The sequence below is a fragment of the Phaenicophaeus curvirostris genome, chromosome 21 (assembly GCF_032191515.1).
Source record: "Phaenicophaeus curvirostris isolate KB17595 chromosome 21, BPBGC_Pcur_1.0, whole genome shotgun sequence".
NCBI classification, from domain to species: domain Eukaryota; kingdom Metazoa; phylum Chordata; class Aves; order Cuculiformes; family Cuculidae; genus Phaenicophaeus; species Phaenicophaeus curvirostris.
The window spans coordinates 11,781,751-11,808,157 of record NC_091412.1 but is presented as its reverse complement, the minus strand read 5'-3'; the positions used below and the strand labels follow the sequence as shown (position 1 = coordinate 11,808,157).

The window sequence follows — 26,407 nt, the reverse complement described above, 5'->3', positions numbered from 1 at the left end:
TGTCAACCCAAGGTTACAGATAACAGGGTGATGACTAGAATACCCCAAGGCTATTTTTTTCTACTTTGGGCTATTAAATAACACCAGCTTTCAGGCTATCCTAGAAAAAGGAACTGAACAGTCTCACTCGAGGTTAAAAAACAAACAGAAAAAACTCTGAAAGGACCCCGGGCACTTCTGTGCTGTCAGAAAGTTCCATGAACTAATTGTGTGCATTACAATTCTAATGAAAGAGACAGCAGAGCCGAGCTACACCACTAACTCCTACAAACTCCGAATGTTCCGTTCATGTGGAGTTCTCAGAAATGCACCCATAAAAATAAAACAAAATAACCCCTTTTTGCGAGTTTGTGGTTTATGATTCCCACACCTGCCTGTTTCTAGACTCCAGTCAGAACCGGACCAGTTGGCTTTGAGTTTGCACTTCATCCTCGTGTCTCAGTTTCCCTCTCCAAAAGTAAAGACTAATTACAACGCTTCAAAGCAAGCGCTCAGTATTTCACCAAGGCGAGTGTCTCACAGTGACACCGTAATTTGCTGCCTTCAGCACGCGACCTTGCAGCTTTTCCAGATTCGCTGGAGGATGAACCAAGGAGCTTGACAAAAAAGCTGGTTTGCACGTGAACTTCCGAGCCCTATTTCACACAGGATCTTTAGATAGCAATAAGAGGCAGATCTCCAAAGTATTTTCAGTCATCTCCATTTCCAAGTTTTTAAGCAAAATACCAGCACCACACAGGGACTCTCAGCCTGCTGAGTTTTGCAGAAGGCACAGTTACAACTTTTAACACATTTCTCAACTTGTAAAATGCAGACAGACCTTTCTGTAAGATTTAAGACATTCAATTTTTCTTCCCTTCAAAAAGAATTAATTTTCTGTAACATTTTCCCTGGTTTCTAATCTCCCCATTATCACCACTCCCAAGGTTTCACTGACGGCAGTTTGACTGGGAAATTTAAGAAGAGAAAAAACTGTAAGAGACATGGCCTGTGAAGTTCTCGGTCTCCTGTTTTTAGGGAAACCACTTTAAATACAGCAATAATTCCAGAGACCAGCATTAGAAGTTAATGACTCATCAAAAGAACAGGAAATAGGAAACTTTAAGACCTTAAAGGCACAGCAAAGAGAAGCTATTTCATGTCCTGTACCACACAACCACCCTAGCTACAGTATTTCATGCTCAATGGGGGGAAGCAGCATTTAAGAGCATCGATCACAGTAATTATGTGATGCTGGAGGGAGCATGACTTTATTTTTTATTCAGTTTGACCCTGGGCACCACCAAGAAGGAAGACTACAAACATTTGAGAAGCGATGTAGCAGCCAGCAGTTAAACCAGAAAGGTTTCTGAAAAACAATTAAAGTAAATAATTCACAGGGTAAATTCAATTCTCACCACAGATTGGGAATTATTGCCCTAAAGTCCAAGTTAACTGAGATTTGCCCCAATGTAACAAAGATTTCATGTGAATACTGGAACTCCAATTCTGTAACATAACTTTAGGCAGAAATAGTTCTTCATCAGCTACTGGTCCTATCCTCAAGTCCAGTCCTGTACCACTTCCACACAGAAAGCCACTTCTGTAGGGTGCTGTTCTGCACTGACGCCTGCGGAAGAGGCTGTTGGATAATGAGGAGGAAGAGAAGCACCCTTCACCCCAAACCCCACAGGCATCCCCTTCTGTCACTGCATTGTTGGTGTCTAATCCACCTGGCATTTTAAACAGGGCTACAGGAAACCTGGGGAGGGGCTCTAAGCTGCCTTCCAACCCAAACCGTTCCGTGATTCTGTGACTTTCTATGTGTTCCCTACTTTCAGAAGGCCAGACCGTCTGCATCATTCAAAGAATCACAGAGGTACAAAACTGGTAGCAGAGCTGCTCTGCCCGACGACGTTAACCTAAACATTGTTTGCTCAGCGTTGTTTATGCTGCGTTTTTATTGCAGAAGTGGGGGCAGTACCTAAAATCCTCACAAGACTACTTAACATTTACTGGTGAAAACGCAGCATTTCAGTGAAATTCGATATTTGCTTTCATCAAAGGCAGGGAGAGCCTCAGCCCACATGTTAACAGTAATGGAACAAGCCTACTGTATGTGCTACAACTGAAGATCCTTTTCCAATTAGAATTCATTTAGGCTGGGGGAGAGGAGGGGTCGGAGCTAAGAGGTGGCTCTGGAATTCATCTAAAACTGGAATTCAACTGCTCTGGCTGGGAGCATTCACTGCTCAGCTGGGAATCCCAAACACTTGCTTGGGCTCCGCAGTGAACCAGAAGTGAAAGAGCAAAGTTAGCAAGAACAGTCTGTCCCCAGAAAACGAAGGAGATATATACATGAATGTTTCTTTTTCTACTGAGGAGGAAGAAAAAACGTCTGTTGCATCGGCGAAAAAAAACACCACGTTCTTTAATTTTCCTGAAACTCTCGTCTGCGTTTGCTTTCCAGTTCCTGCTCCGATAGAATCTCCAGATCAAACTCATTAGTGCTGGTTAAACTCAGGTTTGCTGATAGAAATGTGTGGGACAGCACACAAAATCGGTCTCGGGCCTCGGGAGAGGATGTGCCTCTTTAATTGAAAATGGCAGAGTAATCATTCATTTATTTAACCCAGAGATGATTATAATCTGAAAACCTTGAAATCCTCTTACACAACAACTGTTTTGGCAAGCCCCTCTGTGTTCCAACAAATATTAAACTGTGCTTGCCATTTGTCTAAGGAATCTTGTATTAATAAACATGAAGAAGAACACTTTTACCTCCCACACTCAATGACAGAGGAAAACAAAGACCAGCTGTATTCATCAATGGATCCTTGTTCTGCACATAAAGGCTAATTACATTTTACTTCAAGCCTACACATGGAAAACTTTGCTGCTGCCATCTTGTCAAATTCAGCTTCTGATATTCCAGCTGACAGACTGCAAGGACTGCACAGAATAAACTCCTTTTTGCCATTAACACCTTCGCTGCCCTGCACGCGGGGCAGCCGCACAACTCAAAATCTTAAAAGTACTTTTTGCTTTAAAAAATTGACAACTATCTCTTTTTTTTCCTGAAGGCATTCCAATTCATCTGCATCAAATAAGTGTCTGTAAAAGTAAAATTCTGGCCCAAGATAAAAATCACATGTTTTTAAAACATAAAGTTAAAATTAGCAACACAAGTAGCTGTTCAGACTTGGATGAAAAGAGGGTTTCTATTTAGAAAAGAATCAAACTGCCTTTCACCATTTTTATTGATGTTTTTTCAACATTTCTCCCAGCTTTTACAATTAAAACAGATGACTCAATTCCACTGTCTACATTCAGTTCCCTTTTCATGTTTTTCTATATTCCATATTGCAAAATTGGGGCTAGAAATGCCACAAGCGACTGTTGTTATGCAAGAACTATTCCTGCCATAAATATCCAAAACAATGATAAAATATTTCTGCTGTTATTAGGTCCTACAAGTTTGTTTTCACACTACATTAGTTTGGGAGATACAAGCCTAATGTCTGCTTCAGGACTCATCTCTCTGATCATTCCATTCCAGATCCAGCCTTCATAACTGTTCAGCTACAGAATACAATGGATTCCTTGTTACTGCAGATGCTGCTAATTTCATGTAATTCTACATATATTAGGTCAGAATCAGAGTCAAGATCATATGAAAACAGTTCAGCACGAATCTCTCTGAAAGAATGAAACACGCAAGAAATGCAAACAAACATTTTTTGAGTACATCTTTTTGCTCAGTACAAGATAAACCACAGTGTTTGGGGAAATAGTATTAAAGAATGAAGCAAACACTGCAAATAAAAACATTAAGCAGGGTGAGGGGTTATTTGGTTTAGTGCCTACAGATGCTGAGCCCTGGTCTCTGCCTGATCCTGCAAAAGGGGCTGCCAGACAAAATAACAGCAATGGAGCTGGTAGCATCAGTTATGTGCAGAAAAAAAATAAAGGAAATCTGAAGTAATTTAAGGCTCCATCATTAGTTTGTGCCTCTTAGAGAAGGATGAAATCTATCTTTTGATCATCTTGTATGGAACTCGAAGGGAACTGGACTTAAAACCAAACCCAAAATTCACCTAAAACATCAGCTTGAATGATGTCAAAGGTGAATCTTAACTACTACGGACTGAATTTTGTGAGATCCAAGTTCCCCAAGTACCCAGTGGGGAATCGGATCCTCAGCGCTTGCAGAACTACCTGCTAAGATATTAGAACTGGTTGCCAATTAGAGTGGTTTTGAAAGAGCTGTGTTATCTGCACTGCCATGAGCCAGAAAGCACTGACCTACAGACAAACCAAACCCGTGTCACTCCTCTCACCAAGCCTGGGTTATAGTTTCTTTCCCCTACATGGGGACTACTGACACCCCATCCCTACCATTTCTCCTGTACCAGGACAGGTGGGAAGGGCAGGAGCGAGGGTTTTCCTCCCTTTTCACCCCACCACCTGCCTGATTTGGAGAGGAGGTGAAGCTCGGGCTCTGCAGGACGCGGGCAGCGGGCACAGGGATGTGGTGTGTGTCCCCCAACCCCTTCCCTTACAGCAGGGCAGGGACACGCGGCTAAAATGGCTTCTTCTTTCCCATCCCATTTCCAGACACAGAAATGACTCTTTGGGCTTAATACTGCTGCTGCTGAGAATTCCTTCTCATTACTAATTTCCCTTAAATAGGAAGGGTTCAAAGCAAACCAGCAGAAGTCTGTCTCTCTTCTGTTGTTTCCTGCATTGGTTGTTAATAAAAGCAGGGGATAATTGGAAACAGCAGTCATTACAAGGACAAGGATATATATTTTTGAGACTAACTTCATGTCTTACTTGTAAAGGAAAAAAAAAAAAAAAGCTACTGACTGTAATTTGGGATGAATTTGAAAGCGATAACAGCTACCCCAGAACCAGAAAGACCTGGGGTGCCTCACAGTGCAACAGAAATGCTTGACTAAACCAGATTTGATTTTCACCTAGATTGGACGATCATAGTAAATATCTTATTTCTAAAATTGCCCTATTTCTAAATAAAATATGAGAGATGTAGCATAAAAGATCCATAGGGGATGCAGCACCTGAGAATGAAACAGGAACACAGTGGCATGTGAGCCAGGTAAAGTGTCTTGTTGGTTGGAAGAAAAAATGAAAACTAATAATCTCTCTACAGGAAAGCAAATTATGACCATGTTTTCCAACAAATCTGGACTCCTGAAACTCTTCAATCTCATCTGTCTCCAACAGACAGATGCAAAACAAAAAAGCAGCGGTATCCTGAAGGAAGACATAGAAAGAAAACAGTGAAATCTTACTTTGCAGTAGTTTCTTCATCGTATTTTGTTTTCAGATCAAATAGTTCTGTTCTGGTTTTTTCCAAGGCTGAAAGACATAAATATGAAGCATTACAGCACTGTAACAGCAGTGAAAAGCAAAAAGACTACTCCATATTTCTTTATTCAGCCATAAATAAAGCTGTATACCTCCTAATGCAAAATTCTTTGCTTTATCTCTCTACCTAGGCAAACCATTACAACTTAGAAAAAACACAGCTTTTGATTTGTCACAATTTCTTATTCAATTTCTTCTACGTTGCAAGGATTCCCAGTTTCTGCTTAACAAAGCCAGACATCATTCATTCCTTATAAAGCTGGCTAAACTGCTTATTCATTTGAAATATTTATTGCAGTAATTCAGGGAAAAACATTTCTTATGTTCTCGTAGTAAACAAAGGCAAATGTGTCCAGACCTGGAATCTTTATGTGTGCAGAGATGAAGAGGAAAAGTTAATGGCAAGCATCTCATGGCAACAGGGAAGACACACCGGGAGGAACTGGGTTCATACTGATCCCAGGCCACTACGCATTTACCACTCTTTAGTAACGAGCGAGACCAGAGCAAAACACAACATGGATGAAAGATCCCATTGCTTGCCTTAACTGCAGTGATGCCTTAGTGACTTAAGTGCTTCGTGCTTGGCCTTACCCGCTGTATTTACCAGCAGAATGACTGCAACACAAGCCTTTGCTTGAGGTGTGAAGCCCAAGAGAAGCTTCGATCCACAAAGCATGTTCAGGCTCTGTTGGATCTCTCTGTGCTTGCAAGAGCTGGTTCACATACAGTCCTGACACTCAGTAATCTCCACCCTCTCATCCCCAGCCTTATCATTGCTATAGGTCAGAATAATGATGCCAAACCTGTTTGCAAAGCTTGCACTTTGTGTTCAGCTTCTTCCAGCTTCGAGGCTGTTGACATCTGTGTCTCCTGCAACTTCCTATGAAGGGAAGAGAAGAGGTGAGAACAGAGCTTGCGACCGTGTTAAACAACTTATTTGTAGTTTGCAAATTTAAGATAGAGTGATTAAAATGCCTCAACTGTAATCAGACAACTGACAACACCACACGGACTGCAAGTGCTTCAGTGGGACCCATAAATCGCGTCACATTGCAAAACTGTTCATACTTTGCAGTCCCACTTATTAAAATTTCAACAGTGAATCCACCTCATAACATAAGCTGTGAACACTATACCCGAATTGACTGTGATATAAATAACAACTTTGGTGGAAGGTTTTCTTGAGCATAATTTGTTTTGGAAATGTCACACACATTAAGAAAATTGTCACCAAGCACCCTCTGTTGTTAAAAGTTAGTGCAAGAAGAATGATACGCTTCCATTTTACTGTCATAATGAAGAAATTTGTTGCCATAACTGATCTACTGAACGGAAGCGGCAGCTGTTTCATCATAGATGCAATGGATGCCAGATACAGAAATATTAGCAGCTCTGCCTTAAGAAAACACACATATTTCAACACAAATCTCCCACCGATATTTTCTATATAACGTGAGCAAACCCTTAACACGCTCACATTTCTTATGTCCAGAGGCAGTGTTTCCCTGTTTGTGACAGTTATACACGTTCTAACATCATCCCATAGAGACTCTAAGGCTGCAGGAGTTATAGAACTTGGTTTTGAGAGGAGTTGCTCCGACATCTCCCAGGTGTTGCTGCTTTTTACGACATTGCTTTCAAGATATTCTGCAGATTTCAGAATTGCAAAAGGCTTACGAAACTGCCAGCATCTGACTTGCACTGCACAGGGTGCATGAATTTAACCTCCAACACTGCCGGCCACATTAATAACAATTTATAGTGGGAAACGTGGCAGTTCCCTTCATATCAAATAACACACTTTGAGAACTCAAACTCCTCTCTTATAAGTGCTTTTTTGTTATTTGCATTACACGACTTGCCATTTTATTTTTAAGCCTATCTAAATCGCACTTGTTAAAGCCACGGCTCGCGTGGCCACTTCCAGCCAGGCTCCTGCGCAGTGTTTCATCTTGTCCAGGCTGTACGGTGGCACCGTGACACACAAGGCAGATGCAGAGGAATGAATTACATTGCTGGCTAATGGAGACAGAGCAGTGTCGCAGAGGTAGCAAAGAACACAAGCAGGTTTGCACCCTTCTGAACATGACACCCTCCCCAACTCTACCATGAAGAAACAAAACATCCTTGTTTCACTTCCACACTTTAACGATTGTTTTTCTGTGCAGAGCTGAGTATCAAATGATTCCATGTCAAATGCCTAAATCAGCAGCATCGCCCGATACACGAGCTGTCTCTGCACACTAAAGAGGAGTCCTGGCTGGGCAGATCAGACAGAAAAAGACCTCTCTCCTCCTCTACACCGCCTACAGACACACACGTGCGCACTCACCTCTCCTTCTCCGCGAAATCATTTTGTAATTTCTGCTCCTTTTCAAGGGCGATGTTCTCTGCTTGGTTCTTCAGGGTCTGTTCATATTCTCGGATTTTCTCTTTAAGTGCTTTTATTGTAACCTCTACAGAAAAACAATAGGGGAGAAATGAGTTTACACAGCTCCACGTTGTTCCACAACACAAGGCTTTCTTTACCCTGTAGGCTCAGTGTGTTTTAAGCTTTAGCTCTTCAACTCTGACACAAAATCAATGGATATGAGTCCCTTTGGAGACCTTTTACTCCCTAAATGTTAAATTGAACTTTAAGTGTTTAGGTTGAGAAGGATCAATGGAGTTTGCTGGAAAGCAAAGCGAAGAAGGTTCCTCTAACATCACTTTAAAAAAAAGAATATGAAAAAAAAATCAATTGTAAAATATAATATCACCTTATTTACTCGTCTCAAATTAGCTGAGTGGAGATTCATAAAGTCCCAGTGTCTGCTGAAGTACAGGACAGTGGTGTCACGTAACTGCTCACGGAAGCAGCGGCAGTTCTAACGGCGTGTTTGTGCACAGATCAGTCTAACACTAATGGAACACATATCTGGGACACAGCTACGTTCCGGTTCACAACTGACAAAAGCTGCAGCCATTAAGATCTAACTGCTGTAGTAACAGAAGATCAGATCCAATAGATGCTCTGGAGCCCTTCATACTCAGTCGCTCCAGCTGCCTCACCATCAACACCGGGTTTGTGCAGAAGCATTAACTGCTGTAACTTTCTGAGTGTACTTGCAGCCTGCCAGGGAATTTGCAGAAAGCCTTCGCTCAGACAAAGCGGCGATCGTGCATTTACTGTGCCTGTAATGGATGGGAGACGATGCATAAACCTGCAGAGTCACGGCGCAACCCCTGATGGACAGATTCTTGTTATGTGCCTGATCCATCCCTGCAAGGAATCCCTTTGATCCCACCCACGGGGAAGGACTGAGTCATTATAGGGCTCCTAAGGAAACGCAGGATGCTCAGCAGAGCAACAATAACGGAATTTGGAAAACGCGCGAGATTGCCAGAAGCCTTGCAGCTTGCAATGCATTTCAGCGTCTCTCAGAGGTGCGGTGACTTAAGAGACATCAGCTCACTAACCGATGCCGTTAACGATGCTTTAGTAGAACCTTTGGCCAGGGAAAGTTCCTCATTCTGCAGAAACACCACAGAAAGGCAAATTCTACTGTGAAAAGTAAAGCCTACAGACTTGTGGGAAAAAACCTCAATATCACACAAAACCATGAAAGGATGAATAATCCTCCTAAAGTCTCACTTTTCAGACCTGGCTGAAGAGCGGCAGAGACAGACAGCAGGTAGCTGGTGACGAGGGCTGCTGACCAGCAATGACACCAAGGGCAGCTGGGGCCACCACGACCACAAAAAGCGAGGGAAGAGTGGGAAAAAGGATTGCCAGCAAACCAGAGGAAAAGGATTGCCAGCATACTAGCTACTTCAAATGAAGGAGCAGGATTTTGCTAGCCCTGCAGAAATCAGATGAGGCTTATTGCTGAGAAACAGGCTGGAAAAGGACATGGCACCTTCAGAGTGGATGAGCTTAGAGGGCTTTTCCAACATTTATGGTTCTATGATTACATCTCCCACATGACATATTTTGCAGTCCAGCTGGCATCCTTGCATGCTGGTACCTGACCCCTCCACAGGTCACACCCTCTATGATAAAACAAATTACAGAACTGTGTATCTGCTCTTTCTGAAAATGAAGTGTAACTGAACCAGTTCTGTTGCTACTGTAGCTTCCAAACGTTACCCACTCGGGTGTAGCATTTCCACAGTATAAAAAAAGAACAAACCGTGTTTTCCTAAACGACTTCAAAATTCACCTTCCCCTGACTCAGAGATGAGTATGAAACATGGAAATGCAGTGTCCCGTGCCCAGGCAAGCAGGAGTACAACTGAGCAGGTTTTGTTTCTTGGTGACGGAAACTTCCTTCAGAATCACAAGGAAACGTGAACAGCCTTAAACACAAGAGGCTTTAAATCTCATGGAGATTTTAATGTATTTTCATGTACTCTGGTCTCATTAAAACTTACTTCAATAATTAAACAGTATTAGCTTGTATTTACATCGCTCTGCGGATTGCCTCTAGAGTAAATGTGCAGCGTGCGCCGAACACATTTCAGATTGAGACAAGGAAAAAGAGTACTGAGAAAGTTCCGCTTTGTACAGATTTGTCGGTGTATAGAGCACTGGATCTTTGTGTATCTGTGGAACAGGTATGTGCTACGTGCACCCACACGTCTGTCCCGCACTATCCCACAAGGTGTCTACACGTTCCTTCAGTCAGGGGTGCAATTTTCAAGGAGCGCTGAAGGCTACAACCAAAATGCAGGCAAGAGCGCTGTTCTCTGACAGAAGATGAAGCTTTTAAAGTAATCCAAAGAGGACACCTGAAGTCGCACCTACACACATCAATGCAGAAGGGGCTATAACAGACCATCATACTTAACTGAGTTTCATCAACTCTAAGAAATAAAACTGAATTTAAGCCCAGTCTTCAAATTTCAATATGCATTAAAGCTGATAAACGAGTACATTTGTAACCTACCCTGATTTTTCACCTCGGCAAATTCTTTATTGTATTCCTCTAGAGTTTCCCTAAGTTTCTGGTTCTCTGTTTCAATATCGTGCATACGTTGAACCTTCAACTGAAGTTGCTGTCCTAAATCCAAGGCTGGAACCGGATCTGAAAAAGAAATAGTAAAATAAAATGTAAGATAACAGGAACACTGCCGTGACTCACACAGTTCAGAGCACAAGTGTCCTCTTTTCTCCATTAATATCCACTTTATGTGCCAGTAAGACCTTACTTTAGGTTATTATTCCTGTACGTACCTCACTTCACATCCTACAAACCCCAAACTCCAGAGACAGAGCCCATTGTAACTGTGCTGCCCTTTAAACCAGGGCGTGCCGCCTTCGTCCTGTGCTAAACCCCAGGGCAGCATCCCTGTGTGCAGACAGTTATCACACAAAGGCACACGAGAGCCTGACGTTTCAAGTTTTTGTTGGCAAAATGAGAATTTTGGGGTTAAATGCAACCAAACCACCCAGCTCGCTGACAGCTGGCACCCCTCACACCTCTGCCTCTGCAGAGCGAGCTTCCGAGGGAAACCGTGCACCCCTGCGTGGCTGAGCTCACAAGGGTCACAGAGGTCCGAGTGATGCTCATTTCTAATTGACATGTCAATATAATCAGAAATACTGTGTAGATGTGGTGAATTCCATGAACTTTGGGGTTTATGACTGTCATTCCTTCTTTCTCTTACACCACTAACTGAAGAGCAATCTGCAGTTATTTTGCATGTCCCCTCGGTATTAATTCTCTGATGTTTGTCTTCTCCTGCCAAAGAAAGCCCTGGGCACACACCTGATGTGGGCACGCGTGGCTTGTTCTGGGACTCCTTCCCAGTCAGAACAGAAACACGCTGGAGCCCGATGGACTTGGGAAAGATTATTGAATACATTTCTGCTATGGGCGCCAGCATCTCTTGTGAAGCGGCTGCAAAGATTTAGTCTCCCGTTGAGGAATGCTAAACACCAACCCAGCGGATCCACAACAGTATATATTAGGGAGTTCACTTAATTTTCAGCCACCACAGTCATTAATTTTTCAGACCACCCTCAGTCTCTGGAAACTCATAATAAGTCTATTGTACCTCTGCTAACACATTAAGCATGAGCCTGGGTGTTTTTTCAATATGCCAGCGTTGTTCCATAGTTTACAGAAGAATGGCACTGGGTTATGTTCAGCTCAGAGACGTTCTCAGTAGCAGCCTGCTGCATTTTGTTACTTCGGTTCTCCAACAGCTCATGGCATTACCCCGTTCATAATACAAAATCTAGGTTGCCTGTCATCTGTTCTCTGCACATACATAGTTTATGACTACATAGCTTTTTCATTTATGCTTTTTAGGCCAAATACTTTTCGTCATTATTATCTGTATTAAAATATTTATAATAAATCAAACTTAAAATGCTGTTGTGGCAGAGAGGGGGGTACAGGTAAGGAATTAAATATAAGGTTGAAGGCACAGCAGTAGCAGGAGTTAAAGGCCCTGCGGTGTTTATGTATGGTCCAGTGACGGCAGGGCTGGCACAGCATCCCCTCCTCCCACGGAGCTCTGCCAGGCGCTATCGGGAGTGACCGCTTGGTCACCTCGTGCAGCTCAGCGCTGCTCCAAAGGAGCTCGCCCAGCACGGGCATCAGTTGAACCCAGCGAGGGGCTGGATGGGCTCCATCCACCGCGTCTGAACCCGCTCCAGGAGCTGCAAAGCCCATCAGGGAGGGATCTCAAGTTTCAGCGAGGGCATTTCTACAAATCAGAGTCAAAATGCCACAATAAGTCACAAAATTGTGGGTGCACTTTTCCCCCTCATTTCTACGCGGCCCTTGCAAACAGCCAGGACATCTCAAGAGCACTTGTGCTCCAAATACACAGAGCTCCTTTATTTAAATCAGTAACGAATTAAAAGACAAAACTAACACGGGCATTATAAAGCGCATAATGACTAAACCTTCGGACAAATTTGCAATCCCTGAGAAGCTTTATGTACAAAATGAAAATGCTTGCAATCTCATAATTATTCATCAGGACATGTATATTTAATTTAGCTCTATTAAAGGTTAATGTTCAAGTAGCAAAACAGTGGCAGAACAAACAAAATGTAAAACCAGTCTCTGTGCATTAAACTTCAAACCTTCCTAGAGCCGGTGTGAAGGACTAATGGCCTGCAGCCACCCAACACGCTGCAGGACACGGAAAAAGCCGGGGCTCAAGCACCTCTTAGACTTAATTTTTATAAACTGCATTAACCATACCTAACTGGTGCACGACAATGAAGTGACCGAGACATTTCAGACAGAGAGACAAACGCCTTGTTTCTCATGGCGAGCCCCAACATGCTCTTTAATCTAAAAAAACCCTAAACTCTCATGATTTCTGAAGGATTTATAAACACCAATTAATGTGAAATGAGCACGACCCTCACAGCCAGAGTGACTTTTCTCTTACCTGAGTGGAATGCATTTCAAACTAAATACAAATACTCTCATTCTCCCAACACATGCATGAAGGAAAAGCCACCTCTTTATATTAACCAGGCTCGCAGAGTGTGTTTCATGTCATTTAGCAGGAGGTCACTGAATTTTTAAACAAGCAACGGACCAAAACTTTCAATTCAATTACACAAACAACAGCACACGCATTTCAGAAAAATCCAATGGTACTGGCCTATGGGAGAGGCAAGGAGGGAAATGCCTCTTCTGTCAGCTGTAAAGGGGAAAAATCAGCTCACTTAACACTTAAATGTACAAAACTCATCACAAATTACGCTCTAGGTTTGAATCTTCCCTAGTTTCCCAAAGTTCAGAATCCCTGCTAGGCACAAGATACATAAGAAATGAGAAAATTGGCAAAGGAACCTGCTCATCCAGAACTTGAAGAAGTGTTTAGCAAGGTCGTTATTGCCCAAGAGTACATCGAGATGTCTATTTTTATACTAAATTTGGTATGCTTTTTCTATCACTTCCTATTCTGTTCCACTTTCCTCATCCACTTGTTGCACATCATACCCACAAAGCCCTTTGCATCACATCCTTGCGTGCAGCTCAGCATCTCTGGATCCAGTCCCCGAAAAGGCTTCCTCAGTGCTACCATACGAGAAGGAGTAACTGCTGCTATTTTAAAACCAGTATCTGCAAAACTTGTTCCTGCCCTCCCTTCCCAGTGGATCCCCCTTTCAGCATCCATCACCATCAGCTCCCCGGCACCTCCCCGTGCTCAGCAGTGTCACACCACCCCTGCCCCTCGCAGCCCAACTTCTGTCCTCGGGAAGGATGTGGATGGATGTGTCTCAACGGCCACAGACGTGAAAAATCAGTGTTACGAACACGATGTTATTTTTACTGCAGTTAATACCTCGCATCGCATACCTCACAGCACAGTCCTTCGCATCAATCGAGGCCAGGCTGGACAGGGCTTGGAGCCCCTGATCCAGTGGGAGGTGTCCCTGCCCATGGCAGGGGTGGGACTGGATGGGCTTTGGGGTTCCTTCCAACCCAAACTGCCCCATGACTCTCTGATTCTATACGCCAGCGCAGCCGCAACAGCACTGCTCACACCACTCTTACACTGCATACGTGCCCTGATGGTAAATCTTTTCCGAACAGCAGTGCAAGAGAACCCTTTCCCCCCCCGCCGCCATGTATGCGCATAAACTATTTATTTTAGGAACAATTTTGAAAGGATGGCAAAGAACAACCTCACCAAACCAGCAGAGTCTGTGACAGCTGGAGGCAGCACCTCCCCACCCACAACCCCACGCTGCTCCACCAACCCCAACCCTGGAGACACAACAGGACCAGGGATGCCCCGCTGATTTTCCAAGGTGGGTTTCGGTTAAAAACCCCATTCCTCCCTCATTCTGCGAGCTGGAATAAGACACCGATCTTAATAACTCAATGCAAGTGTTTACACAAAGAGCAGTGTGGGTGCGCTGCCCTCCCCTGTCATTACGGGCGATGAATGCACCCCCTTGTGAGCGGGGCTCGGTGACATCACGCGCCCGCCCGCCTCGCTTCGCCGGGGCACGCTGGGCTAATGTAATCATACGATTACATAATTAACCCAGCTGTCTCATTAAGAAAATCAACTGGAATTCAGGGCATAATTAGTCATACAGCAATTAGCATGCTGATGAGCAACTGATGAAAAGCTGTCTCGATATAGAGTGTGCTGGGACCACCCTCGTTATTTAAGGAGAGGGGGAAGAGCCCACCTCGGCTCCAGAGGGATCACGGAGGTCTGGGAAGTTTGCGTGTAAACCCCTTGGCTGTAGGTGCTTCTGTGGAGAGGGGCGAGGAGCTGCCCCAAACTGATCCGCTTCCCTCCGACTGGGTTTGAACCTGTTCCCCAGCACATGGGGAGGGATGGAGGGATGGGATACGGGGGGAAGATTTGTCCAACCAAGTGGAAACTTGATGTCACTGTTTAAATGTGTGAAGTACAGGACACCGTGGCCAGTCACCTTCTCTCTCCATAGATATAGAGGGGACTGCCTTAGGAATGACCCTGCGGGACGCCGCTCAGTGGAAAGTTTCTCCAAGGAATGTGTTCTGCGAATCCCACCTGGAGGAGACGCTGACCAGGGGTGGCCAGGCTGGGACTCTGCTGCCTAGATCCCAGCTTCTGTGTCCTATCTGCCCAGATCCCAGGTCTCATTTCCCTGGGTCCAAGCTGCCCAGACCCCTGGCACCCCTCCAGGTCCCCTTTGCCAAAGCCTGAGAGCTTCCAGGTGGGCTGTGATGCCCACAGTGTGACCCAAGCTCCCTGGCGCATCCCTGCGCAGGCAGCGTGATCGCATCCCTAAATGATGTGTTCAACCGGTACCAACAGGAGACCCCTCCAAACCAAATGACTTCTGCATCTCCTTCAACAGAGACCTCTCCAAACCAAAGGACTTCTGCACCCCCTTTGGCACAGCCCGTACGCTGGAGACATTAGGAATGCGAGTTATGAAATGCTGCCAGAACGACAGCAGCGATCAATATTTTATATCACTAGAAATGCGTTTCCTAAGGTTGGGATCTAAAAATAATGCATGGAGTCAGAACATCCCGATCCACAAGCCCTTGTTCCTGTTGCCAAAACCACGGGCCCAGGATTCTTGGTTCTTAGGGGTCCTCGAAACGCCCATACCAAACGATGAAGAGGGTGAAGAACCCTCAACACGACTTTATTAACCTATATGAACACTTCGAAAGCGCCAGCGGTCCAGCTCTGCTGCGTCACAGCACTTGTGCCACCGAGCAGAGGACGTTTCTGGCCGCGTTGCCCGGCCGTGGGCAGTGCGGGCGCTGGTTTCCAGGCAGGAAGCGGCTCCATCAGCGTTCAATGCACTGAGAGCTTTCTTGGGAGGCTGCGGATCTGAAAATAACCTGAAAATGTGTTTTAGAAAAAATAATAATTACATTGTAGCTTTTGAATATTCAAACACCTCGCAGCATACTTAATTAATTCATTAATTATTCCCCAGAAATTTCAGGGGTAAATGGAAATAGCCTAGAGAGACGGAGACAAAAATTTCATGGAATAAATGATAGCTTTCCTCCTTTTCCCCCATGACTCTGGTAGCCCAGGGACACAAGAGTTATAGCCGTAATTCTGTTTGAAACAAAGCTCATAATCTCTCCGAGTCCTCACTTCATAAAAAACATGAAAAGGTTCCTCCTTCAATCACAAATTCTACATATTTTCTGACTCCTCCAACCCACACAACTGGGATCTCTCTCTTCCTTTTATTTTTTTCCACTTTTTTACAGTGTTCTCCTCACTCTCCTGCCATCTCAGCTTTTTGCAGGGGCAGGAAATATGAAGTGCCCGTGAGAGGGTGAGAGACTCTCCTTTTCCTTACCAGCAAATAAGCAGAATCCCAAATTCTGCTGACCTCCGAGAGCAGAAAAACGGCAAAGCAACCCTGATATGACCCTTCAGCATGGGGTGGGGGAAACGTGGCTAACTGGCACCTTTCCTCCTCTCTAATAATGACAAAAGCTCCTCGTGGTAGCACCTGCCGCGGTGTGCGGGGCGAAGGGGCATGACGCAAGGTGGTACATGGTACCCAGCCAATTTGACCCCACGCATATGGATCCCTTGGCCAGAATGCCGTTCTTGGATCTTGTGGGCTACTATTTAAAACATCCTTTACTGACCTACCAGCTCTAGATCAGCTGCTGCTGAAAGATGCTCTGGCCCTGCCCTGGATCATGAGACGCATCTCTACCCCAGGGTCCAAAAAAGTCATGTAGGGCAGAGTAAATGATTTGACTCCTAAATGAACTGCACTCCAGTTTCTAGTATTTTCAAAGGAGTCACCAAAATAAAGGCTCAGAAAAAGTTTTAATATTAAAAGCTGGGTATGCATTATCGGTGGTACAATATTTGATGGCACCACAACGTGCCACCCAAAACAGGACCTAACGAGATACAGGAGAATGAAACCACAGGAACTGGAAATGCTCCAGATAGCGTCAATATTCCTGTAATGGCTGGAGACACTGGAATTTACTGCGCTTATGCTGAGCTCAGGGCAAAGCAAAGGACAGTTACAGAACATCACTTGTACTCTAAGTTTCATTTCTCCTACTTGGAGAACATGAAAAAAGAACCCTTCCTGATGTGTGAAAGCATTCCTGATGCAACCACCCCCTCTTTCCCCTAAAAGCTTCTGAACAGACTTAACACTAAACCCTCCGAAAGCTGGGGGTTATTCTAATTCCAGCTCACATTCCTTGAACCAAGAAAGGGAAAGTCCAGCATTCCCCACCACGTCCACAGTTTGCCTCTTGTGCTCCCACACGCGGCACCGCTCCGGTCGCAGGGTCAGGGCTGCTCCGGCTCCGCTCCCCGAAGTGGCAGCTTTCCAGGGGTGCTGCCATTACCACCTCCAGGTGAACACAACCACTGCCGCAGGGAGCTTCTCTTTTGTACGGCACATTCTTCCAGCTTCTATTTACTGCATCCTTCCCCTTATCTGCGCCTCCTCTCTTCCTTCTGTGCCTCCAGCCTACCAAGTAAAATAGGGCTTGACAGGCACACAATAAATTTTTTAAAGTGTGTGCTTTAGGGATATTTCTTCCTTCGAATATTTATTCCAGCTTTTACAAAGGAATTTATCCAATTATTAATTCAACGAGAAAAATGAAAGAAAAGAAGTATGTGAGCAGACAAGCCCAATTTCAAGCCACATGTTCAGGTAATAGAACTGTTTTTAGTTATTTTGACATCCACTCAAAAGCCGCGGATGAAGGGAATGAACGGAGAAGATGAGAACTAGCTGGGACTCTGCGCTTCACCTGACAAGGACTACGGAACGCTAGCAGCGTGCAGTCACCCTGTGCAGATCCCAACCTGCAGTTTATGTCCTGTCACCAACTCAAACCCCAGAGGGAAGGAGGCTGAAGTGATTATGAGTTAGTCTGAATTCCTTGGTGCTGGATGGCCCGCCGGCTGGAGCAGCATCCCGAGCGATTCCGACCATGCTGGAAAACACCTCGGCAGCAGCCGCTGACCCTACCTAACGCCGCTCAAGTTCTCCAGCTGCAGCCTGGACTTGAACCTCTTTGCTCATCGCCCCCTCGGGCATCTCTGTGCACGGGAAAAAAAATCACCCCTTGGAAAAAGCAAGTCCTGTGCAGGGCAGTGGGAATTTCCAAGGCTAAACTGTGGCCATATATAAACAAACGCACGGCATGTAGCGCTGGGTGTGAGGAGAACTCCCCTGGACGGAGCCTCCTCCTTCTGTGGCCCCCGAGAGACACAGACCCCAGGGCAGGGGCTGCGATTTATCACAGCAAGGAGAAAGGGCAAGATAAAATTTCCACTTTGGCCATCTTTCCTTGTTATTGCTTTTAATTGTTTTGACAGGACACACGTAAAAACAACAGGTATTTCTCCTGTTCACCCTCTCTCTTATTTTACACTTCCCTTAGATGGTGGGTTCTCCGAAAGCCACATCAGACGTGTCGGACAGCATCAAACCTGTGCAAATCTGATCACACAGAGACCTGCGAAGTCTCCAATAAAAACACACGTACATCCCCTTTTCACGCTGGAAGTGTCATTTTCTTGATGAGAAAACTCCCATTAAGTAGAAATTGTGCCATTTATGGCTTAGTGCTAGAAGGCTGCCCAGTCCCTCCAAAGGGAGAGCTCAGATTTCACACTGACCCACCCTGATGCTCAAACGTGGACATGCTGAAAGAGCACAGTGCCTTCTCCTCCCCTGGTGCTGTAATCACACAGTAATACAGAAACAGCGTAAAGAGAAACTTGATTGAACCCACTCATCCAGACGCTGTCATCTGGCAGCCCCTCTGGTCCCCACATTTCAACTTCTACTGAAAATTACAGTAAAACCTGTAGTAGCGAACGCCGCTCCTTTTTTTTTAAAAAAAAAAAATTAAATTCTAGTAATTTTAATGTTAATACTTTTCTTTTAATGCTTTAGAAAACCAGAATTATGACTATGCCACTTCTGCAAGGCAACCCCGCTCTCCAAACACACAACAGGGCTCCGATTTCACTTGAAGTGTTTGCAAGATTAAGACCCTAAAAGCCAAGGGTGCTAACACAATACACTTATTTTATAAAACTAAAGAGAAAGAGATCTTGAACAGATGGAAGAAAGCTCCTTGAAACACAGACCCGGCCTCCCTTTACTTCAAAATAAATCTATTCACATTATTTTTAAAGGTAAGTTGTGACAACCTTGTTGATTAGTGCAATTCATGTGGCAGCATTCACTTCTCACTAGCTCTCTACTGCATACTGAAAATAAGGCAATTAAAGGAGAAAATTAATTCCATTAATTAAAAATGTTCAGTCTCGAGCAAGACAGAATGATCTGAGTGAGAATTACAGCTATATAAATGCACATAAACCAAAACATTTTCCTTGACATGCACTTTCCTTTAGGAAGGATAAATTTTGCAACACAATCCAATGATGATGCTATTTTAATAGTATCATAAAGCTGGAGAGAGAGATGAAAAGATCTGGTTTATCTTTTAAAGAGAAAATGCCTGATGGATGTAGGAAAAGTTACAAATGAAATACCAGCCTTCCCACAAATTCCTCACTGGTGAGTGCACGTGAAAACTCCTCAAGTCAGGAAAGAAAATCATTAAAGTTAGCTGAATCCATAAAGCACCATAGCTAGAGTTTCAATACAGATCACTTTATAGTAAAATTAAAATAGAAGTCTTTTTTAATTATATAAAGAGTGCACATTATTACTGAGGAGAGGAGAACATGCCTTCCTCAAGAACCATAAAATTGGCTGCCGGGAATCAGACTTCAGCTGCAATTATTATATAGTCCTTGAAAGGATATTGGGAGTCTGATAAAATTGCACCCTCGTCGTCTAACAGTGATGCTTAATGCTAAATAACCACTCGGCAGCATTCCAGTCATTGCTTTCCCAACACATCATAGCTCCCTTCTCACTCCAAAAAGAAAACACAGCAGGATTTTGAAGCTAAAAGTGTACCTAAATATTTGAAATACCGAACGGACAGGTCAGAAGATATGGAACGCCACCCAACAACACAGGGTAAATGAATACTGGTGGTCTTTTATACAAAAGGAAAGCCCTCCGTGGACACACGCCCAACGTACACGACCGCATACAACGAGAAGGGATTAAAAAACCCAGTACCATGAAGCAAGTCCCTAACTCATCCCTATTGCCTCGTGCCAACCTCCCTACTGGCTGCTAAGCCTGTGTGGTACCCAGTGAGTGTGTGTCACGCCCGCACACAGCGACAGGAGCCCGGCCGGGCTTCTCCTGGAGAACCGGGGATTCGCTTCCAGCAAGAGGCGCAGGCTCTCCGTGCGCCTCTCGGGCTGCAGACAGAGCGTGGGGGTAAAACCCACAGATATTGCCAATCCCATGGACTCCAGCACACTCACAACACAGCCAGGCTGAAATTTTACACACAGTAAGAATATCAAAGGACTATTTCTCTGACACAACGTACGGCACGTGCCGGGAAGGCTGGGCAGGACAGCGTGGGGTGTGGCAGGAGTTTTCTGAACTTTGCTCTTGCAAATGAAGAAAGGAGAACCCTCTTTCTCCTGCAGGGGAGCACTGACACGGTCCTCACCACCGAGATCCCACAGCACGGGCGGGATGGATGTTCCACCTACTCTGTGAGGTTTTGGTCTGACCGTGCTGTCTGAACCCCAGCGCCTGTGACACTCTCAGGCTTCACAGAGCAGCCGCTGCACAAGAGCGTGCAAAGCATCCCACCTGGCTCTTGTTTGACACGACTACCCAGCATGAAAAACCCAAACCTACTCGCCTCCCAGGCAACGGTGGGAAGCAAGGACACCGGCTCCGTTAGGCAGGATGGAGGGGCCGCAGCTTTGTGCAAGCAGACCTACAGAAGGTTGTTAAGACTATGAGCAGGAAACAAGAACACAAAAACTCTTAGACCACAGCTGATCAACCTAAACCGCAGCATTTTTGAGGCAACTGCGGCTGAGGATGAGCATGGTCCCTGCATCTCTCTACAGATGCTGCACTTAATGCAGCAGGTACCGGCCAGCGGGCACTACTTGACTTTATAAATGTGAAAGCATAAAAAATATATGCTAGCTCTGATGGAGTATCTGAAAAACACAGTTAAGCTGTAAACAAAACACTAACAAATTAATTTTTATTTAAAGCGTGCATGAAATGTGCTCCTTCAAAAGTAAAGCAAGACTGAGGCGCACTCTGAAATGAGGCCTTAAAAGCCCTCAGAAGTATTAATTATACCTCAAAATCACTCTTGAAGTAACTATTTTGAATATTATATATAACATCAACATTTTCTAAAAGTGCAAAATCATACACACACGCTGTCATCTGCCAACAGCTCCGTCAGGCTGAGATTTGGAAGCTGAGACCTGAACTCCCACTCCCTCTCGTCTTTGGGTACAGTTGCAAACCAGAAAAATCTGTTCTGACAGTGTTTATCTTCCGTTAGGGAAAACAAAAAGATCAACTCCCAAAATTAATAAGTGGACACTTGTGATGCTAAACATAAAGGAAAGCAGAAAACACAGACATTAAAGGCCTTTGAATAAAATTTATGATCAAACTTACACTGAACACAAATGAAATTTGGCAGTCATTTACTTTTCAATAAGACTTTTTGTGTGAAGGTATGCAAAATTTCCTCTGTCCTTTAGCGGTACGAATATTACTGCTTCTAGAGGAAGCTTCAAGATGGATTTTTTCCTAAACGTCTGAACCCTCCAATAAGTTACTGAAAATCACACAATACTGTACTATCAAAAGATTCACACGCATATTAATACGTAAATGCAATAATCAGTTTTAAGCCAAGACATGGAATGTGCCTTAGTTCTAGTTCTTTCCATTAAAGCCAGTACCAGAGCCTATCAGTTTCCAAATCAAACCATTGCTCGTATTTCACTCATCGAAGGTAGGAAACACGCCCAGCAGCACTCACACCAACATCACCCAACAGCTCCTCGGAACAGTGGAACGAGTTGCTTACCTGGGACGTCAATTAATCTCTTATAGACATTCAAGAAGGCTGCCTCTGCTTCTTTGCTTCTTTTACCCAATGCGTCGATCTAAAAGGGATGATAAGAAGACTTTTAGACTTTTTCCAACAAAACTCTACACCTAGAGCTATAAAAATAGATTAATATATTTCATATAAAACTAGTTAATACATAAGGGAATCTGAGTCTCGTGTGTACAGCACCTACAGAAGCAGCCTTGTACCGAATACAATTTCATCCTACTGCAGCACAAGAGCAAGCAAGCAACAGTGTTTTAATGATCACTACTGTCTGTTGTGACTTTTTCCTTTAAGTCTTTGTAAAAATCATGGGATTTGCCAGGCAGGTTCCCTCCTCAACAACCGTTTCCCTTTACCTCTCACTAGGATCTAACACAACACAGGAACCTCGTGCCCACCTGATGTCATGCTCTGCCTTTATTGGGGCGTGTATCTTTTTCTATAATTTCCACTAAGCTTACAGGAGGATGAAAAGATGGACTTGTCGGGTGCCCTGTAACTCAACATTAAACAACCGTGAGTCTTCAGATTGCAAGTGAGTCTTCTAATAAAGCTCACGCACAGACCTGTGGAGTCTGGACTGCCTTGTTTTCATGAGCCCAAGCCCAGCTCCCCTGATCAGCTTCTCTTCGTATTTTGGAATACAAACACCACTCACCTAAGAAGCCGCCTGCCCAGGAAAGGGCAAACACTACACCTACAATCTTGTTATTCTCCTCCAAATCTGTATTTTCATCCAGAATCTTATTTTACAAGGAAAGGCAGCTTTACGTCTCTGCGAATATTTATTCCACAGCAACCTTTACTGGTAAACACGTATTCTCCTAACCGAGGATTTACAGCTACTAAATATTAACAAAACCCAACCAGACCCCATGACCAGGTCTGATGAATTAATACCCTACAGCCAAAAGAGACAGAAAGGGAAAGAGGAAAGCCTTACACGGTCCTTGGGGAGCTTACCGACAGCAGGAAACCAAGAGTATGGAGATTATCGCTCCCATGTTTTAATAAAAGCAAGAAAGGATCTGAAGAACTACGGATACAAAGGCCTGATATAAATTCTTTGGTGGATTCGAAAAGTAGTGAATATTATGAAACCATTTGAAGGTGCGTACGTCAACACGTACTAAAAAAGGAAGGTCCTGTCTGAAAAACGTCCTTGAATTCTTTCAGTGCGTTATTGATTTGGGAGATAAGGCAGAAACAATGGACAGAGTTTACTCTGTGTTGCAGGGAAGTATCCGATATCCCGTTACACGGGAGGGAGATCTGCAGAGCTGCCCCCGAGCCGCAGTGATCCGCAGGGCGCGGGAAGCGAGGGGACGGGGGGCGGAAGCGGGTGGGAGGAGGAGAGAGAAGGAGGAGGGGGCTGTGGGGTCAAGCCTGGTGCCACTCATCTCTACTTGGTACAAAAATGACTTTGTGAAGGGAAGGATTTTGCGGGGGGAAACCAAGCTTAGGATGTAGATGATTAAAATACTGCTAGGAATGAGCCACGGAGTGCAGAGGTGCAGAACAGCTCGTGAGGGTCCAGAGAGGTCTGATGGCTCTAAGTGACTGGCAGAGATCACTGCGTACAGGATTAAGGCTTGAAAACCAAAGGACAAGGACAACTGGAGAAAAAAGACAGAAGCACATTGCACAGTTTGTAAACTGAGGAAAGACTCGAGAGGTGGAAAATAAGGACAGGAGAGCATCTGCACAGTATTAGGCAGCAGCAATGAAACGCTGGGAGATGGGAGGAGAGGCTGGGAAGGAACAGGTTACCTAACACAATACAAGCCTGTACTTAGAGAAACAGAAGAAATTCCTGCTTTGTTGACATCCCCCAAAGTCTGGATGAATTTAAGTAGGTTGGTGGATAAGTAGGTTGGTGGAGGTGCAGTGTAACTGAAACCTGACCTGTTTGTAACTTATTCCTATCAATTAAAATTAAGAAAGACGATCAACAAGCATCAGAGTCCATAACTTTGGAGGGCGTGGAGAGCGGAGATAAACTGGCCAAACTTGTCTTTTAGAGTTTCCCAAGAAAGGCTACAGAAAGGCACTGGAATCACACAGGGCATGAGACGTGCCAGAGCGCAAGGGATTGATGGTTGTGGATAACGTGCTTATTAATTTGAATTCAAGCAGTCACAGATGGACCGATGCTCATTAGGGAACGGGAACGTCAGCAATTCGGTTAGAACATTTTCACACACCGAGTATTTGAAATTACGATAGGGCACCAACTGCCCAAGGCACAGAGATGCTGGGCAGAGGAAATCGGTGCTGGGGACTCTCGGGCATCACTCACGAAGGGGCGAGGACCGAGGGGCAGCCGGCGGAGTGACTCTGCCGCTGAGCTGCCTCGTGGAGAGCAGACTTGGAGGCCAATGCACACCATATGTCAGACTTCTGGACTTCAGCGTTCCCACACACAATCTTCTCTCGCTGCTGCTCAGCAGAACACAGCCAAATTTAAATTACTATTATTAAATATAATTAGCATAACAGAACTGATTCTGTACTGTACTTTGAAAAAAATCATTTGCCCCTTTTAAGAAAACCAAAGCATTTAAAATGCTTGTATTTCTGTGAAATAACAGGAGGGATTTGTTTTCCTATTACAGTTTTTTTCCACATTTTAATAAAGGGAATTTGTACTTATATTCTCCCAAATTATTACAAAAGGTCTGGCTTATTCACTCCTCACCAGTTACACAGTGATTGAAATATAAACCAGAATTGAAACAACATCTTCCAGGGAGATCAGAGACTTTCTGATGGAAGCGGTTTGTAAATCACACAAACTTACATGTCTTCCCCCCTCCAAATTCAGAACCAGAATTCCAAACAATCCCACCAGGCAGAAAGATTCTTTTAATGTTTTAGTTGTTAAAACCCCCCCAATCAATCAATCAATCAGTTCAGGTTAAAGTTCTATTACAAATCAGTGCTGCTACTATTTTATATCTTAAAATAAAACCCCCATGAAAACTTTAACCGGAATAAAAAGACAATCAAGTATGGCAACTTCCAGCTATGTAGGGAAATAAGGAAATATGGGATGGAAAATACATCAAAAATAGCAAAATGTAAATGAAGTCCGGAGCCAGAGGAAACAGCACTGGAACAGCACTGAAATGGCACCAAGTCCTTGGAAGTTCACGTAAAACTTTTCAAATCCAAGTAAAATTGGTTCGGGAGCTGACAAGCATGAGCTACAATCAGCTCACATTAAAACAGTTGAACTACGTTATAAAACTCTTGCTGAACATTTTTATTTGACACTAAAAACTTCAGGGACCCTGAAAAAAGTCAACTTATAATTACAACAGTGCAGTCTTGACATGAGCTGAGCTCCAAGTCTTAATTTATCCAAACCAGGCCCCATTATGTCTTCTCTTAGCAGAAAGAAACAGCGGTGACCTCTGTGTTCCCCACCACCCCCAGAAACATATGTTCACTTTTAAGTTTTGGCATACGATTTGTCTTGATAATACCCCTGGCGCTGTAGGGGGATAGCAGGAATGAGGCACCAGGAATCCTCCCTCCCTGGCGCACTCTGCATCTCTACAACATCCCCGGAGCTGACACCAGCCTGGGAACAGCCCTCCCTTCATCCACCTTTTTCTCGGTACCAAGTTCATCACAGACGCCCTTCCCCTCCGCGACTCCCTCTCCACAGTCTTGCACGTCAAGACCCCCTTGGTCTGCACATTATTTTAAGCTGTGCCAGACTGCTGGACTCAAACGGCAGTCACAGCGTGCGTTATTAATGCTGCGCAACGGCATCAGCCTTTCTGTGAAGCCACTACAACAGGGCTTGGCTGCTCTTAAATACAAGCCACCCCCTTTGCAACCTGCTCGGAGCGTGTGGGCCAGGACGCGGGGTACACACTCAGTTGGCTCGGCTCCCCTTACTTAATGACAACAGAAATCTACATTAATAAATGAACAATTTTACAAATTAAGCAAAGTATACAGTTCATCATCCCAGTTAATTTATTTTATACTATTTTTTCTCTTTGCTGCAATTAAAGATTTTTGAAGCAAAATTAAAATGAAATGGTTCCTGTGCATCTGCTTAAAGCATATGGTGTGTGTTTTAGCTGTGCTATAAATTCTTTAACAGAAATAAGGACTCCGGAGTGGATACACCACCAAGCTGTTTAACAAGGCTGCTGGGGCGCGGTGCAGAGGTTCGCTGCCAGCTCCCTGCCTGCCTCGCCACTTGTTGGTTTAACCTCAAGTTACGAAGAGAGCTTTAGGTGGGAGTCAAATGCTTCTATCTTCCAATTCTCCACTGTGAAGCAGCTGCAACCTTGAACCCCATAACCCTTCCCTTCCTTTCATGCCCAGATAAATCCTGATTTTCCCAGACAAACCACGCTGCCATCCCCTGGGAAGAGCCCAGCTCCCTTGAATCACAGGACAGGGCAGAGCAGCGTGTGCTGTTCCACATCACCCCCAGCATCCTGGCAGGAGAAGCCGCTCAGTGAAGTGTGTGGGTGCTTTCACCTGCCCATCAGCCTCTCCTCTTGCCGCTATGAACAGTGACCTAGAAC

The 26,407-nt window shown here is 44.5% G+C and overlaps 1 protein-coding gene across 7 annotated transcripts in view; it reads right to left on the bottom strand.

The window, feature by feature from the left end:
- Positions 1 to 26,407, bottom strand: part of CUX1 (cut like homeobox 1) — a 231,844-nt gene that overhangs the window by 107,699 nt on the left and 97,738 nt on the right. For all 7 annotated transcript variants that reach the window (XM_069873844.1, XM_069873838.1, XM_069873839.1 and 4 more), the window contains exons 4-8: positions 21,825 to 21,903; positions 10,302 to 10,439; positions 7,706 to 7,829; positions 6,177 to 6,253; positions 5,295 to 5,361 (exon numbers count right to left, since the gene is read on the bottom strand). In XM_069873844.1, coding sequence (XP_069729945.1) covers positions 5,295 to 5,361; positions 6,177 to 6,253; positions 7,706 to 7,829; positions 10,302 to 10,439; positions 21,825 to 21,903 — 485 coding nt within the window. The remainder of the gene's footprint in view (positions 1 to 5,294; positions 5,362 to 6,176; positions 6,254 to 7,705; positions 7,830 to 10,301; positions 10,440 to 21,824; positions 21,904 to 26,407) is intronic.